Source organism: Argopecten irradians, chromosome 14 (assembly GCF_041381155.1).
Source record: "Argopecten irradians isolate NY chromosome 14, Ai_NY, whole genome shotgun sequence".
In the NCBI taxonomy this organism is placed as follows: Eukaryota; Metazoa; Mollusca; class Bivalvia; order Pectinida; family Pectinidae; genus Argopecten; species Argopecten irradians.
The window spans coordinates 1,099,257-1,117,388 of NC_091147.1; the positions used below are offsets into that span (position 1 = coordinate 1,099,257).

At 34.3% G+C, this 18,132-nt stretch overlaps 2 protein-coding genes across 2 annotated transcripts in view; both read right to left on the bottom strand.

The window, feature by feature from the left end:
- The window catches only part of LOC138308343 (uncharacterized), a 93,304-nt gene extending 78,578 nt beyond the window's left edge, over nucleotides 1-14,726 (bottom strand). Inside the window, exons 1-2 of the mRNA XM_069249336.1 lie at nucleotides 14,643-14,726; nucleotides 12,922-12,978 (exon numbers count right to left, since the gene is read on the bottom strand). The gene's annotated coding sequence lies outside the window, so the exon portion shown is untranslated. The remainder of the gene's footprint in view (nucleotides 1-12,921; nucleotides 12,979-14,642) is intronic.
- Nucleotides 5,834-6,718, bottom strand: LOC138308077 (uncharacterized). Its single transcript, XM_069249025.1, has one exon. The coding sequence runs from the start codon at nucleotides 6,716-6,718 to the stop codon at nucleotides 5,834-5,836; it is 885 nt and encodes a 294-aa protein (XP_069105126.1).
- Nucleotides 14,727-18,132: the final 3,406 nt, after the last annotated feature.

Below are 18,132 nucleotides of genomic sequence, written 5' to 3' on the forward strand. Positions count from 1 at the left end.
ATATTTTAATTTAATTATTTAATAATAAACTTTCCAAAAGTCGGTAAATATCGAAAGTTTAAAACTTAATGAAGCGGAGAAAAATATGTAAAACACTCTAAATATTGTTTTTATGCCAAAAATACAAGTCACAGACCATACAACTTTAATATATATCACAACTGCTCACAATACACATGAGAATAGCATGATGGATGCTGGATATGACATCAGGCACGACCACAATAACGTGATGCCGGATATGGCGTCATACACGACCACTATAATGTGTATCCAAGAGGTATAGAAAAATAAAAAAAATGTTAATAAAATTAAAATAATATTGTGTAGCGTATTAAAAGTGAGATTACCAGAACAATGTGTAATACCCATCAATAATAAAACTGTAACAATGAAATTTAAGCCATTGAAAAAAAGTTATATTACAATAGCGCCCTAAATGTAAAATTGAAAAGAAATGAACTTAAACAAAGAAGTGTTCAAACTCACACTCTGTCACTTAAATACCAATAGCCATAGTGTGATATTTATTTTAACTGATATGTAAAACGTTGTTATCCACATATATTTACATTTACTTGTCACTTCTACTATATAAACTAACCAAGGCAAAGTGAAGTATATGACGTCATAACTGACATCCAAAACATGACCATTATGACGTCACTAATGTTGACGTGGAGACGTGAACTGATCACTGTCACAATGGCTGTTCCATCTTGTAAATGAAATCGTCATTGATAAACGGTTTTCCTGGTTTAGCTTAAACAATGTTAATGCAGAGACCCTAAAATGCGTTGATAATGTATATATAAGAATTAAACTATCTTCCTATGGCATCTATGATCTATATAGATGCCAGAACTTTGCAGACAATCCATAATACGCTAGCGCGCATTATGAAAATTGTCTGCAAAGCTCTGGCATCTATATAGACCATATATGCTATAGGAAGATAGTTTAATGCGTAAATCAAAGAATATTTTAACCATTTTTCTCCAGCCTTTACGGTTATCCTGTCATTCTGATATTTTCCCGCCACGAGAAAACCGCAACTACAAATAATTCCCCACTTATGAAAAAATATTCGGTATGCCAACGTTAATACCACAATCCTTTACAATAATACCATTTTGGTTTCAGAATACAACAGTTTTGTTGACGCCGTGACGTCACAAGGTGATATTGCATGGGTAGCCGTAGACCTGTATTACACTTGTAGAGGTAGTTAAGGCACTATAATTACACAACAATAACATCGTCTCCTCTTGTCTACTGTTAACGTATTCTAGTGGAAGTCAGGCACTTGTAATAAATGTGGCACTAGGATTAAAGCCACCTCATACATCTCTAATACCGCAACCAGAATGATAATTAAGAAAAAAGTAAGATTGTACTAATTAATGTAAATATTGTACCATTCGTACACGATATCAATGTACCGAAAATAAAGGTACAGCTGTATTGTTTGACCAATATGGTATTCATGTATATAACAAGGAGAAGAAGTACGTACAATCTGGTAGGTATGTAACAATCTGGTAGGTATGTAACAATTTGGTAGGTATGTAAAATTCGACATCAGTCCTAACATGTTTCCAACTTAATTCTGATAATGATACTCATAAATGAATACTTCAATGGGACGGAGAACCCGTCGGTATTAGAAAGTGTGTACCTGGACGGAATCTAGCCCAATAGTGTATCATTCCAACCTTCCTGTAGGTAAATGACAAATGATATGTGTAATGGAAATATGGTATAAATATATCAACCACAATAACAGGGTTTCAACTCCACTGTATGAGTTTGGAAAACACAGTATGCATGTGTTCAAGGTTAAGTTATCGAACTTCCCCACGATTACGAAGGTTGATGCAACATATACATGTGTATATAGCATCTATACACTAACCTATCATTTTTTTCAGAAATGACACTTATAATTACCTGATGAATACATGATAATGTGTTGCTATTCATCTGAACGTTAAAATTTTCTTAAAGAAGTCTTGTTTCGGATTTGAATAAAATATAGCAATGATAAAGCATGTATTGTTCCCTCTGTGTTGTAATTAAGGATAAAGCGATGTATTGTTTCATCTGTGTTGTAATTAATGGTAAATCGATGTATTGTTTCCCATGTGTTGTAATTAAGGATAAAGCGATGTATTGTTTCATCTGTGTTGTAATTAATGATAAAGCGATGTATTGTTTCCTCTGTGTTGTAATTAAGGGTTATGATAAAGCAATGCATTGTTTCATCTGTGTTGTAATTGATGATAAAGCGATGTATTGTTTCATCTGTGTTGTAATAAATGATAAAGTAATGTATTGTTCCCTCTGTGTTGTAATTAATGATAAAGCAATGTATTGTTTCCCCTGTGTTGTAATTCATGGTAAAGCGATGTATTGTTTCCTCTGTGTTGTAATTAATGATAAAGCGATGTATTGTTTCCTCTGTGTTGTAATTAAGGGTTATGATAAAGCAATGCATTGTTTCATCTGTGTTGTAATTCATGGTAAAGCGATGTATTGTTTCCTCTGTGTTGTAATTAATGATAAAGCAATGTATTGTTCCATCTGTGTTGTAATTAAGGATAAAGCAATGTATTGTTCCCTCTGTGTTGTAATTAATGATAAAGCAATGTATTGTTTCATCTGTGTTGTAATTTAGGGTAAAGCGATGTATTGTTCCCTCTGTGTTGTAATTCATGGTAAAGCGATGCATTGTTCCATCTGTGTTGTAATTTAGGGTAAAGCAATGTATTGTTCCCTCTGTGTTGTAATTATTGGTAAAGCGATGTATTGTTCCCCCTGTGTTGTAATTAATGATAAAGCGATGTATTGTTTCATCTGTGTTGTAATTAATGATAAAGCAATGTATTGTTCCCTCTGTGTTGTAATTAAGAATAAAGCGATGTATTGTTCCCTCTGTTTTGTAATTAATGATAAAGCAATGTATTGTTCCCTCTGTGTTGTAATTCATGGTAAAGCGATGTATTGTTTCCTCTGTGTTGTAATTAATGATAAAGCAATGTATTGTTCCATCTGTGTTGTAATTAATGATAAAGCAATGTATTGTTCCATCTGTGTTGTAATTAATGATAAAGCAATGTATTGTTCCATCTGTGTTGTAATTTAGGGTAAAGCGATGTATTGTTCCCTCTGTGTTGTAATTAATGATAAAGCGATGTATTGTTTCATCTGTGTTGTAATTAATGATAAAGCAATGTTTTGTTCCCTCTGTGTTGTAATTAAGAATAAAGCGATGTATTGTTCCCTCTGTTTTGTAATTCATGGTAAAACGATGTATTGTTTCATCTGTGTTGTAATTCATTGTAAAGCGATGCATTGTTCCATCTGTGTTGTAATTTAGGGTAAAGCAATGTATTGTTCCCTCTGTGTTGTAATTATTGGTAAAGCGATGTATTGTTCCCCCTGTGTTGTAATTAATGATAAAGCGATGTATTGTTTCATCTGTGTTGTAATTAAGAATAAAGCGATGTATTGTTCCCTCTGTTTTGTAATTAATGATAAAGCAATGTATTGTTCCCTCTGTGTTGTAATTCATGGTAAAGCGATGTATTGTTTCCTCTGTGTTGAAATTAATGATAAAGCAATGTATTGTTCCATCTGTGTTGTAATTAATGATAAAGCAATGTATTGTTCCATCTGTGTTGTAATTAATGATAAAGCAATGTATTGTTCCATCTGTGTTGTAATTTAGGGTAAAGCGATGTATTGTTCCCTCTGTGTTGTAATTAATGATAAAGCGATGTATTGTTTCATCTGTGTTGTAATTAATGATAAAGCAATGTTTTGTTCCCTCTGTGTTGTAATTAAGAATAAAGCGATGTATTGTTCCCTCTGTTTTGTAATTCATGGTAAAGCGATGTATTGTTTCATCTGTGTTGTAATTCATTGTAAAGCGATGCATTGTTCCATCTGTGTTGTAATTTAGGGTAAAGCAATGTATTGTTCCCTCTGTGTTGTAATTATTGGTAAAGCGATGTATTGTTCCCCCTGTGTTGTAATTAATGATAAAGCGATGTATTGTTTCATCTGTGTTGTAATTAAGAATAAAGCGATGTATTGTTCCCTCTGTGTTGTAATTAATGATAAAGCAATGTATTGTTCCCTCTGTGTTGTAATTAAGAATAAAGCGATGTATTGTTCCCTCTGTTTTGTAATTAATGATAAAGCAATGTATTGTTCCCTCTGTGTTGTAATTAATGATAAAACGGTATATTGTTCCCTCTGTTTTGTAATTAATGGTAAAGCGATGTATTGTTCCCTCTGTGTTGTAATTAATGATAAAGCGATGTATTGTTCCCGCTGTGTTTTAATTAAGAATAATGCGATGTATTGTTCCCTCTGTTTTGTAATTAATGATAAAGCAATGCATTGTTTCCTCTGTTTTGTAATTAAGGGTTATGATAAAGCAATGTATTGTTTCATCTGTGTTGTAATTCAGGGTAAAGCGATGTATTGTTCTCTCTGTGTTGTAATTAATGATAAAGCAATGTATTGTTCCATCTGTGTTGTAATTAAGGATAAAGCAATGTATTGTTCACGCTGTGTTGTAATTAATGGTAAATCGATGTATTGTTCCCTCTGTGTTTTAATTAATGATAAAGCAATGTATTGTTTCATCTGTGTTGTAATTTAGGGTAAAGCGATTTATTGTTCCCTCTGTGTTGTAATTCATGGTAAAGCGATGTATTGTTCCCTCTGTGTTGTAATTAAGGATAAAGCAATGTATTGCTCCCTCTGTGTTGTAACTATTGGTAAAGCGATGTATTGTTCCCGCTGTGTTGTAATTAAGGATAAAGCAATGTATTGTTTCATCTGTGTTGTAATTAAGGATAAAGCAATGTATTGTTTCATCTGTGTTGTAATTAATGGTAAATCGATGTATTGTTTCCCATGTGTTGTAATTAAGGGTAAAGCGATGTATTTTTCCCTCTGTGTTGTAATTAAGAATAAAACGATGTATTGTTCCCTCTGTGTTTTAATTAAGGGTTATGATAAAACAATGTATAGATCCATTTGTGTTGTAATTCAGGGTAAAGCGATGTATTGTTCCCTCTGTGTTGTAATTAAGGCTAACGATAAAGCAATGTATTGTTCCTCCGTTTTGTAATTAAGGGTAATAATAAAGCAATTGTAATTAAGGGTAATAATAAAGCAATTGTAATTAAGGGTAATGATAAAGCAATGTATTGTTCCTCTGTTTTGTAATTAATGGTAATTTTAAATCGATGTGTTGTTCCCTCTGTGTTGTAACTAAGGCTATTGATAAAGCAATGTATTGTTCCTCCGTTTTGTAATTATGGGTTATGATAAAGCAAGTGTAATTAAGGGTAATTTTTAAGCAATGTATTGTTCCCTCTGGGCTGTAATTTAGGGTAAGAATAAAGCGATGTATTGTTCCCTCTGTGTTGTAATTAATGATACGTTTGAAGGAGTCCTATGGGCACTGTCCTGAACGTTTCTTAAAATGACATTTAATTTATAATTCTTTAAATGGCCCCTTACGAATTATTAATTTTATCTTAAAATATTCTATGCGATTTTACAATCGACATGGAAAATGATCGAGTGTCGGCTAATTAGCCCTATTGGGAGTGGCATTACAAGGTTAATTAATTAATGAATTACTTAAATCAATTAATTCATTCCTCCATGCATTCTTTCATGTTATATCATTATATCGTACATTATCAAAATATTAATATAATGTTAACAACCGCGTACTAAATCAATTAATTCATTCTTCTATGCATTTCTTCATTTTACATCATGTTCTCGTTAAATATTAACTATTTTGTCATGTTTCGTCGTACATAACATATCCTAAGTAGAACCAGGGGTCCCTTGACATGACAGTCTTTGTTCCCGGTATGTAGAGTTGTACGTCGATATCGATAGGGTGTTTCTTCCTCTCCTCCGTCGTAAACATAGAGTAAAGAATATGTTGTTCTACATTCATCAGACTCTCATTCAGATAGCGCATCACTGCCGACTTATATTGTTTACCAAACCGCACGAGGACGTCAGGCTTGCCCAGAAAAAGGCCGCCTCCGATCCAGTTTAGATTTCCATAGATTATTGTCTTTGCTCGTATGTCGGAAAGTTTGGAGTTATAAACACGTGTTACACCCACTTTAGTGGAATCAAAGTCACTGGGAACCTCCAGCCAGAATGTTTTATTCCTAGTCACAATTTCCCTGAAGTAGCCCACATCTAACCAGCAGTAATAGTCTGTGGAGAAGTAGCTATGCTCTATAGCATCCACTACAACAGGTAGTTTGGAATGTGTGAGCGAGGTGTAGGCCGGGATATACGTATTGGGGTAATGTTTCGGATAGCCTGGTGCAGAATAAATTTTGGCAATCTGTGGCATAATTTGGAAACTCCACAGTGTGTTTCGTTCTATGACGACTACTTTTGTACTATGCGTGTAGTTGTTACGTATATCCCTAAATAACGCCGCGAATGGTTGGCTGTCTGTGTAGAGTATAACCGGGTTCTTCACCCTCCCCAACACCCGCAGCCAGTCCTGGTATTTCTGTGGTGTCCGCACATTGGCCACAGATCCTTTGGGGAAATTGCCAATGTTAAAGTATCCGGTAACGATAGTCAAACTTTTATTTGTACCGGCCAGACTTCGGATAAAGTCTTGCGTAGCGTCCTGTAAAATAACATTATACATGTTAAACCTTAACGTTGTATGGCGGATGGTACGTATGATCTATTACATAATGTATATGTTTGAGCAATTCTGGAGAATTTGTTACTGTCATTAATGTTATGGATCTTTAAAATTGTTCCACGAGTATTCATATATTCTCGTTATTTCATTTTTTTATAATAATGATTAAACTGTATTGGACAAGTCATATTGTCAATTGTATAATGTTATCACGTGATCTAATATCTTGTGTATTTCACTTTGATATTATGACTGTACCCTTACGATATAAATAATGACATGGTATCACGATATTTGAATTTTAAAATAAAACATTATCTTATCGACATTTTAAAATAAATGATATTTTTTATTAAACAAAAAAAAAAACCAAAAAAACAATGAAAAGTTTGGGCTTCTTATTTTATTTCACATACCTAAATTAATTGCATCCCGAAAAAACCCCAAGAAACATAACACTATGCCCTATATGGCATGAGGTACCGATTGCGCAGACAACAAAAGCTACACAAATAGTTTTATATGAATTGAAGTGTTAATTAGTCATATATACCCACGATTGAACATCCATTATTGTTCATTTGATAAATATTGTTTATACTATGACGGTGGTGGGTCATCTTAAGCTATGCTATCAAAGTTATATTATAATGTATTAATTTCACAAAATGTAAAGGGATTCGTCTCATAATTACATTTTGTGTGTTGAAGTTAGGAAATCATAGAGAACAACTGCCGTCTGTATTACATATAGAAATCATAGAGAACAGCTGCCGTCTGTGTTACATAGAAATCATAGAGAACAACTGCCGTCTGAATTACATAGACATCATAGAGAGCAACTGCTGTCTATATTACATAGAAATCATAGAGAACAACTGCTGTCTGTATTACATACACATCATAGAGAAAAACTGCCGTCTGTATTACATAGAAATCATAGAGAACAACTGCTGTCTGTATTACATAGACATCATAGAGAACAGCTGCCGTCTGTATTAAATAGACATCATAGAGAACAGCTGCCGTCTGTATTAAATAGAAATCATAGAGAACAGCTGCTGTCTGTATTACATTGACATCATAGAGAACAACTGCCGTTTGTATTACATAGACATCATAGAGAACAACTGCCGTCTGTATTACATAGAAATCATAGAGAACAACTGCCGTCTGTATTACTTAGACATCATAGAGAACAGCTGCCGTCTGTATTAAATAGAAATCATAGAGAACAGCTGCTGTCTGTATTACATTGACATCATAGAGAACAACTGCCGTTTGTATTACATAGACATCATAGAGAACAACTGCCGTCTGTATTACATAGAAATCATAGAGAACAACTGCCGTCTGTATTACTTAGACATCATAGAGAACAACTGCCGTCTGTATTGCATAGACATCATAGAGAACAGCTGCTGTCCGGATTAAATAGAAATCATAGGGAACAACTGCTGTTTGAATTACATAGACATCAAAAAGAACAGCTGCTGTCTGGATTAAATAGAAATCATAGGGAACAACTGCTGTTTGTATTACATAGACATCATAGAGAACAGCTGCCGTCTGTATTACATAGACATCATAGAGAACAACTACCGTCTGTATTACATAGACATCATAGAGAACAGCTGCCGTCTGTATTATATAGAAATCATAGAGAACAACTGCCATCTGTATTACATAGACATCATAGAGAACAATTGCTGTCTGTATTACATAGAAATCATATAAAACAGCTGCTGTCTGTATTACATAGACATCATAGAGAACAATTGCCGTCTGTATTACATAGACATCATAGAGAACAGCTGCCGTCTGTATTACATAGACATCATAGAGAACAGCTGCTGTCTGTATTACATAGACATCATAGAGAACAACTGCCGTCTGTATTACATAGACATCATAGAGAACAACTGCCGTCTGTATTACATAGACATCATAGAGAACAGCTGCTGTCTGTATTACATAGACATCATAGAGAACAATTGCCGTCTGTATTACATAGACATCATAGAGAACAACTGCCGTCTGTATTACATAGACATCATAGAGAACAGCTGCCGTCTGTATTACATAGACATCATAGAGAACAACTGCCGTCTGTATTACATAGACATCATAGAGAACAACTGCCGTCTGTATTACATAGACATCATAGAGAACAACTGCTGTCTGTATTACATAGACATCATAGAGAACAACTGCCGTCTGTATTACATAGACATCATAGAGAACAACTGCCGTCTGTATTACATAGAAATCATAGAGAACAGCTGCCGTCTGTATTACATAGACATCATAGAGAACAGCTGCCGTCTGTATTACATAGACATCATAGAGAACAGCTGCCGTCTGTATTACATAGACATCATAGAGAACAGCTGCCGTCTGTATTACATAGACATCATAGAGAACAGCTGCCGTCTGTATTACATAGACATCATAGAGAACAGCTGCCGTCTGTATTACATAGACATCATAGAGAACAACTGCCGTCTGTATTACATAGACATCATAGAGAACAACTGCCGTCTGTATTACATAGACATCATAGAGAGAACAATCTGCCGTCTGTATTACATAGACATCATAGAGAACAACTGCCGTCTGTATTACATAGACATCATAGAGAACAACTGCCGTCTGTATTACATAGACATCATAGAGAACAACTGCTGTCTGTATTACATAGACATCATAGAGAACAACTGCTGTCTGTATTACATAGACATCATAGAGAACAACTTCTGTCTGTATAACATAGACATCATAGAGAACAACTGCCGTTTGTATTACATAGACATCATAGAGAACAGCTGCTGTCTGTATTACATAGACATCATAGAGAACAACTGCCGTCTGTATTACATAGACATCATAGAGAACAACTGCTGTCTGTATTACATAGACATCATAGAGAACAGCTGCTGTCTGTATTACATAGAAATCATAGAGAACAACTGCTGTCTGTATTACATAGACATCATAGAGAACAACTGCTGTCTGTATTACATAGACATCATAGAGAACAACTGCCGTCTGTATTACATAGTCATCATAGAGAACAGCTGCCGTCTGTATTACATAGACATCATTGAAAACAGCTGCTGTCTGTATTACATAAATCATAGAGTACTGCGTCTGTATTACATAGACATCATAGAGAACAACTGCAGTCTGTATTACATAGACACCATAGAGAACAACTCCCGTCTGTATTACATAGAGAACAACTGCCGTCTGTATTACATCATCATAGAGAACAGCTGTTGTCTGTATTACATAGACATCATAGAGAACAACTGCCGTCTGTATTACATAGAAATCATAGAGAACAACTGCGGTCTGTATTACATAGACATCATAGAAAACAGCTGCTGTCTGTATTACATAGACACCATAGAGAACAACTGCCGTCTGTATTACATAGACATCATAGAGAACAACTGCTGTCTGTATTACATAGACATCATAGAGAACAACTGCTGTCTGTATTACATAGACATCATAGAGAACAACTGCCGTCTGTATTACATAGACATCATAGAGAACAACTGCTGTCTGTATTACATAGACATCATAGAGAACAACTGCCGTGTATATTACATAGACATCATAGAGAACAACTGCTGTCTGTATTACATAGAAATCATAGAGAACAACTGCTGTCTGTATTACATAGACATCATAGAGAACAACTGCCGTCTGTATTACATAGAAATCATAGAGAACAACTGCTGTCTGTATTACTTAGAAATCATAAAGAACAACTGCCGTCTATATTACATAGACATCATAGAGAACAACTGCTGTTTGTATTACATAGACATCAAAAAGAACAGCTGCTGTCTGTATTACATAGAAATCATAGAGAACAACTGCCGTCTGTATTACATAGAAATCATAGAGAACAGCTGCTGTCTGTATTACATAGAAATCATAGAGAACAACTGCCGTCTGTATTACATAGAAATCATAGAGAACAACTGCCGTCTGTATTACATAGAAATCATAGAGAACAACTGCCGTCTGTATTACATAGACATCATAGAGAACAACTGCTGTCTGTATTACATAGACATCATAGAGAACAACTGCCGTCTGTATTACATAGACATCATAGAGAACAACTGCCGTCTGTATTACATAGACATCATAGAGAATAACTGCCGTCTGTATTACATAGAAATCATAGAGAACAACTGCTGTCTGTATTACTTAGAAATCATAAAGAACAACTGCCGTCTATATTACATAGACATCATAGAGAACAACTGCTGTTTGTATTACATAGACATCATAGAGAACAACTGCTGTCTGTATTACATAGACATCAAAAAGAACAGCTGCTGTCTGTATTACATAGACATCATAGAGAACAACTGCTGTCTGTATTACATAGTCATCATAGAGAACAACTGCCGTCTGTATTACATAGACATCATAGAGAACAGCTGCCGTCTGTATTACATAGACATCATAGAGAACAACTGCCGTCTGTATTACATAGACATCATAGAGCGGACATCATAGAGAACAACTGCTGTCTGTATTACATAGACATCATAGAGAACAACTGCCGTCTGTATTACATAGACATCATAGAGAACAACTGCTGTCTGTATTACATAGACATCATAGAGAACAACTGCCGTTTGTATTACATAGACATCATAGAGAACAGCTGCTGTCTGTATTACATAGACATCATAGAGAACAACTGCCGTCTGTATTACATAGACATCATAGAGAACAACTGCCGTCTGTATTACATAGACATCATAGAGAACAACTGCTGTCTGTATTACATAGACATCATAGAGAACAGCTGCCGTCTGTATTACATAGACATCATAGAGAACAACTGCTGTCTGTATTACATAGACATCATAGAGAACAACTGCCGTTTCATAGAGAACAACTGCCGTTTGTATTACATAGACATCATAGAGAACAGCTGCTGTCTGTATTACATAGACATCATAGAGAACAGCTGCCGTCTGTATTACATAGACATCATAGAGAACAACTGCCGTTTGTATTACATAGACATCATAGAGAACAGCTGCTGTCTGTATTACATAGACATCATAGAGAACAGCTGCTGTCTGTATTACATAGACATCATAGAGAACAGCTGTTGTCTGTATTACATAGACATCATAGAGAACAGCTGCCGTCTGTATTACATAGAAATCATAGAGAACAACTGCTGTCTGTATTACATAGACATCATAGAGAACAGCTGCCATCTGTATTACATAGACATCATAGAGAACAACTGCTGTCTGTATTACATAGAAATCATATAGAACAGCTGCTGTCTGTATTACATAGACATCATAGAGAACAACTGCTGTTTGTATTACATAGACATCATAGAGAACAGCTGCCGTCTGTATTAAATAGAAATCATAGAGAACAGCTGCTGTCTGTATTACATTGACATCATAGAGAACAACTGCCGTTTGTATTACATAGTCATCATAGAGAACAACTGCCGTCTGTATTACATAGACATCATAGAGAACAACTGCCGTTTGTATTACATAGACATCATAGAGAACAACTGCCGTCTGTATTACATAGACATCATAGAGAACAGCTGCCGTCTGTATTACATAGACATCATAGAGAACAACTACCGTTTGTATTACATAGTCATCATAGAGAACAACTGCCGTCTGTATTACATAGACATCATAGAGAACTGCCGTCTGTATTACATAGACATCATAGAGAACAGCTGCAGTCTGTATTACATAGAAATCATAGAGAACAACTGCCATCTGTATTACATAGACATCATAGAGAACAACTGCTGTCTGTATTACATAGAAATCATATAGAACAGCTGCTGTCTGTATTACATAGACATCATAGAGAACAACTGCCATCTGTATTACATAGACATCATAGAGAACAACTGCCGTCTGTATTACATAGTCATCATAGAGAACAGCTGCCGTCTGTATTACATAGACATCATTGAAAACAGCTGCTGTCTGTATTACATAAAATGTAGACATCATAGAGAACAACTGCCGTCTGTATTACATAGACATCATAGAGAACAACTGCCGTCTGTATTACATAGACATCATGTTGGAATTATCAGAATATCCTTTTCCGTGATAAGTCATTATAAACTACAATTGTCACAAATCGTTTACTTTCATCAAAATAATACTTACATCTTGACCAGTTATAGTTTTCAACAGAAAGGGCAACTGTTTTGTGGGGAAGAATTTCTGAAAGACAATTGAATAAGTGCATTAGGTCACAGAGAAATCGTATAACTCTACACCAGTTACTACAAAAACCAAGTAGTTCGTAAGTAGTTATAATGAATTATATATCAGTAAACAAATAAATAGGCAAATACAGCACTTGTAAATGTGTACTTATCACAATAATCATATAATCTAACATAACCAACTGAGGTCAAAAATGTAACGAAAGGTATCATCTAAAGAAAGATGTTTTATGGCCAGATAATATATGCCGATACATATTTCTCTCATACCTACTTGATGGTTTCATGCAATACACTCGTGTCACATGAGGCTCTGTATTACATGACTAACCCTGCAATACAGCTTTGTAACGTCACGGCGTCAACAGAATTTACTTTTATAATTTCTTTATATGATATTGTTTTCTTCATACGACACAACATTCCACAGTAAAGTCAAAACTAACATTAAGATATCAGCATTACATATTCAACATAATACTACATTTAATGCTCAATAAAACAGTGCCAATCTCACTGTCCACCAATGAACAGGATAATCAATTGTTACAATAAACTTTATAGTAGTAGAGTATTTATTGTAAGGTCATAAATATGGTATTCCGCCATTTTGAAAAAAAAATCGAAAAAATGCGACTGCAAGTCAATTTCTCCATACATGCAAACTGTGTGACATTTTCAGCAAAATTCACGTTGTTTGTTTCTTTATTAGTAAAACCAAAATATATTTTGAAATAAAAATGTTAAAATCATTTAAAAACGTTCACCCATTATTGCACTTGTAATCTAGAACAAAGTGATTCAGTGGCCACATGCATCATTGGTATGTGTTTAATAAATGTCCTTGGATCGACCTGCCAACATACCAGACAGGCTAGTGATACCTAAACAAGGATGGGATATTACCCGTAAAAACATTGGCGTGTCCAATTGCATTCTAAACAAATCCCATAATAGGAATATGTTTATCTTTAAGAGTGTGAATGAGAAGTCTGTGCGATTAACTAATATTTAATACATATAGTGTGATATGCAAGGACATTTGGAAGCCATTTACACTGGGTTTCTTTGCCCGACTATTTATTTCCATAATATTTCAGAACATTTCATCATTTCGCTCCCTCAGCTACAGTGGTCCAGATAGCTATATAGAGCACAACATGCGTGAAAACCTTAAATCAAGTTTACTTCATACTTCACTGAATAGATCAATAGATCTGATCCGATGAGTTCAGGTATCTATTGAAGTAACTGTTTGTAAAATTACAAAATTCCTTAGCCTTAAAAATAAAGATAAACTAAAAAAAACCATATAATTATATATAAAAAAAGAAATAAAATAAAATTGATCGCCCTTAAAATGACACACACCACTAGTTGAAGTTTAATCCCAGGTATTTAGGAATTTGATAGAAGCAGCTTTCTCTTATAATATTAATTAACTGTAAACCGCACCATAAGGCAATATTCAGTAATTAAAGAGTACAATAAGATTTATCATTGGTATATAGTACACGAACATAATTAAAGATAACTTACTTTAAGATTCCTCATTTCGGTTACACGAACGCATACATACACACATGACGTTTGTTAAAATTTCACAAATAAAAAGGACCGCTCAATTAAGAACTTGTTAGTATTAATCCCCATTCATACCTGCGGTTTTAGGCGAGTTTCTTGTATGTAGATGAGAAGGAAAATCGCAACAAGTATGAAACAAATGTAGATGAGCCAGGGTTGTGTTTTCATGTCTGCCACTGGCTGACACCAATCTGTACAAGATAAAGAAATAAATTTAACGTTTGAAATAAACAAAACCTGGAAAATAGGCATTTTGGCAAATTAATCATTGTAAGAATATAAAAGATAAGCCATGTCACACCAAAATAGTGAAAAACTAAAGTGGTTAGAGAATACAAGATTTAAAACAATTCCAAAATAAAGCTGATAGATTCATTATCTTTGTAGACAAATAACTTATCTCTTGATACGTGTATGTTCTCTTGTCTATTTATTTTTTTAGTTTGACGATTCAGAATGAAAACCAAATGATATTTTACCATTGCAGATGTCACTGATACATTTGTATGCTTTACCAAAATATTTGCAAGATTTGGAGACAAAAATCTAGTAAGATTTTGCCTGGAAATGGGTTATTGCATATTTGAGCACATTTTACGCTCTCCGTGATTACATTTCATATTTTGTTTGTTTCCTGTGTTTCAAACATAATGAGCTGTATGATAATGCAGAATTTATAAACAATTGCATTACAGACTCAGATTACCAGGGATAAACCAGTTTTTCCCACACGCCGTATTTGTGTACACGAACTGACTGATGGTTCAAACATTTCCAATCCACAAAACGATTTGGACACTCCAAGGAAAACGAGAAGAGACTGACGTATTCTTATTGAGAATTCCACGTATTTTGTATTTGCTAATTATTAGTTGAAACAATGATTGATGGATTCGTGTGTGTGCATGATATTGATTCCGCGATAGAATGGAGAAGTCGTTATGTCCTACATGACGGAAGGTTATACATTCTACTGATATGTTAGGTCTATAATGCAGCAGGTGGTTTATGATAATCCCACTTCAGATATAAACCCTCGTGTCCTAACATAAGGAGTCGCGTCAGGTACGATAACATTAAAACAAACAAAACAGAGATTACAAAGTATAAACCTCCTAAGATTGACTACGTTCATCAGGACACGCCTTATCCGCACAGATCCTGGTCACCCACCCACGGCAGCATTCTGATTACATAATAAGGAGGAGTTTTTTTACAGTACAAATAGTTTAGTCTCCCAGCTGAAAAGTGATATGTATATGTTTATCTGTACATCTATGTTTTGATAAGAGTGTCAGTGTTTGGGAGCCCTGGTGTCACCTCCCCTAACAATACTGTTCTTACTACGGAGTGCTATAGCTCAACATACGTAAATGTATATTAAAGATGCTCCACCGCTGACAAACAGATTTTTTCACTATCAAAAACAGCAGCAGTCAATTTAGTATTTTTCTTCGGTTACAAAAGTTACTTACTTTAAACCATCACTACCATTGAAAAGTTTTATTTTACTTCAAGATAAAAATATCAAAAATAATCATTTGCATCCCGAAAAAAATCTGTGGCACTATGTCCTATATATGGAATGCAGTATTGATTGCGCATGCACCGAAAACAAAACAAATTATTTTAAATTACTTTTTGTGTTAATTAGACATATATGTACACGATTAAACACCAATTATTGCTCAAATGATGGGTATTATTTATGCTCTGTCGGCGGTGGAGCATCCTTAATATAATTATTACTTAGATTATTCATAATGATTTCAAAGTTATTGAAGGATTACAGTTAATAGAAGACAGAGAAAAAGGTAAAATCTTGAAAGGATCAACACGTACATTTAAAGGGACATTTTTTTTTATAAATGTTGAAAAAGAAATACTTAATGTTTTGCTAATAATAATAACAATAATTTGGGATTAATTGATTTTGATCGAATGTTTGAAGTAAAGAGAATGAATATGTGTGTAAACAACCAAAAATTAACACAAAAAGATGCTTACACACACAACCTCCCCAAAAAACAACAAACTAAAATCACACACCATCAAACCGAAAAGGACTCAAATCATGCATATCAAACGCTTCAAAATATACAACATACAAAGAGGTAATTGGCATATTTCAATAACTGCTCACAAGTGTGCTTCCAATTTATCCAGATTTTATCAAAGGAGGTGTTGCATATAGATACATCCATATTTGATTGACAGTGTTTTCACATCATACTTTTAATACAAAAACTCATTGAAACCTTACATATTTATGTTTTTCCCTCGATACAGAAAATATGTATAACCTCATATAAAGATTAAAATATAATTGCGTGTTATTGAAAAAATTCAGTCTCACCAAAGCATATTGTTTCCAATTTAAAATGAGGTAAGTATTCTGTATGTTACTGATGAGAGTGTTTGATTGTTTTTACATCAGATTAACAGCCAATGTCATTTGGTCAGGTGGGGGTAGTGGGGTAAAACGGTACCCGACAAGTACTCAACTGAAATACTGTGTTTATAAGAACTTTTAAATTAATATTTTTTATTGTTTTAAATCTAAGAGTTACAGAGATCCTAATCGAACTTCTCGTATGTGCGTGACTGATAATGGTTACAGGGAGAGCCTAGCTACATTGGATATTAATTCTAGAAAAACCTAAAGTCAGTTAAATTCAGTTTCAGTTTTTCTTTGCTTGTAATGTGTATTTTCATTGGCTTAAAAAATTCAAATCAGTCCCAAAATCCGTAGCTATTTGTACGCGTCGGCTCTGATGAGCTGACAGACTTGCGTAATGATTTCAAAGGAAAAACAGTCCCTCAGTAAATGCTATTTGAATAGATTATACAAAGTAGATGTATGATGGAGAGATAACACATAATGTGTACTATCATCATAAACTGCATTTTGGGCATTTACATGTAAGACGACTTGTGTTTAGGACGATTTGGTTAGGACGACTTGTGTTTAGGACGATTTGTTTAGGATGATTTGTTTAGGACGTTTTGGTTAGGACAATTTGGTTCGGACGACTTGTTTAGAACGATTTGTTTAGGACGTCTTATTTAGGACGTCTTATTTAGGACGATTTGGTTCGGACGACTTGTTAAGAACGATTTGTTTAGGACGTCTTATTTAGGACGTCTTATTTAGGACGATTTGTTTAGGACGATTTGTTTAGGATGATTTGTTTAGGATAATTTGTTTAGGACGATTTGTTTAAGACGTCTTGTTTAGGACGATTTGTTTAGGACGATTTGTTTAGGACGTCTTGTTTAGGACGATTTGTTTAGGACGATTTGTTTAGGACGATTTGTTTAGGACGATTTGTTTAGGACGATTTGTTTAGGACGTCTTATTTAGGACGATTTGTTTTGGACGATTTATTAAGACGATTTTGTTAAGACGATTTGTTTAGGACGATTTGTTTAGGACGATTTGTTTAGGACGTCTTGTTTAGGACGATTTGTTTAGGACGATTTGTTTAGGACGTCTTGTTTAGGACGATTTGTTTTGGACGATTTATTAAGACGATTTGGTAAGACGATTTGGTTAGGACGATTT